At 21.9% G+C, this 896-nt stretch overlaps 1 protein-coding gene across 1 annotated transcript in view; it reads left to right on the forward strand.

The window, feature by feature from the left end:
• LOC112461235 (endoplasmic reticulum aminopeptidase 1-like) overlaps positions 1-685 on the forward strand; it is a 1860-nt gene extending 1175 nt beyond the window's left edge. The window contains exon 3 of the mRNA XM_025026402.1: positions 545-685. Coding sequence (XP_024882170.1) covers positions 545-685 — 141 coding nt within the window. The remainder of the gene's footprint in view (positions 1-544) is intronic.
• The last annotated feature ends 211 nt before the right edge of the window (positions 686-896 follow it).

Here is an 896-nt window from a genome sequence, read left to right on the forward strand (position 1 = left end):
AGATTCATACTTATTGATTTTCTATTAATAATCCTTTAACTGTAGCGCGCTTAAAATGAAACTTTCATCGTGCGTGAAATTATAGATTAATATAACTTTACATAATTAAATTAATATTTATAATTAATTCTGTTAATATTTTTGGGTTATATATTTATATCCTATAAAGCTATGTTAGAACTGAGTAATATTAGCGCATGATTTAAAACATAAACTGAATTTTTGTAAGGTAATAATTAATTCTTAAGAATATTACCTTATTATGAATATATATATATATGCCTTTTTTATTTAATAATGGATAATTAACAATGAATTTTCGAGAACGTTTATATACATATCTATTATATATATCTTCTGCAAATAGACAATTTCTTACGACACACATATACTTCCGCAGCTAAGGGATTAAATATATTTATATGCATACCATGTATTGTTATTGTCTATGTTAAATAAGAAATTATATTTTAAGGAATGGTTGCATAAAAATAAATTACTACATATTAATGATAAACATCCTTAACATCCTAATCTGTTTCAGGTGGAAAGATTCGCAGAAACTTATTTCAGTAAAGATCCAAAAGCTTTGTCAAGGATTATAAAGCTGTTAGAAAATCGTAAAAATAATCTTAAAGAGTCCGCAGATATTTTTACAAAGCGATTTGGAAGAAATCAAACTTAAGTGACCTATTGATCTAATCATCAAAACAATATCATTTTTATTTATTATTACCTTTTTGTAAATAATTTTTTATTAATTTTTAATTATTTCTAATACTTTTAATTTTTTAATAATATTTAGTATTTTATTAATAGTCTGGAAGCTATTGATAAAATCATCTATAAAATTTTACTGTTTTATAATTAACAAATAATTTATATAGTATTAGGTT

Source organism: Temnothorax curvispinosus, unplaced genomic scaffold, assembly GCF_003070985.1.
Source record: "Temnothorax curvispinosus isolate PA1 unplaced genomic scaffold, ASM307098v1 QBEX01011186.1, whole genome shotgun sequence".
Taxonomy (NCBI): domain Eukaryota; kingdom Metazoa; phylum Arthropoda; class Insecta; order Hymenoptera; family Formicidae; genus Temnothorax; species Temnothorax curvispinosus.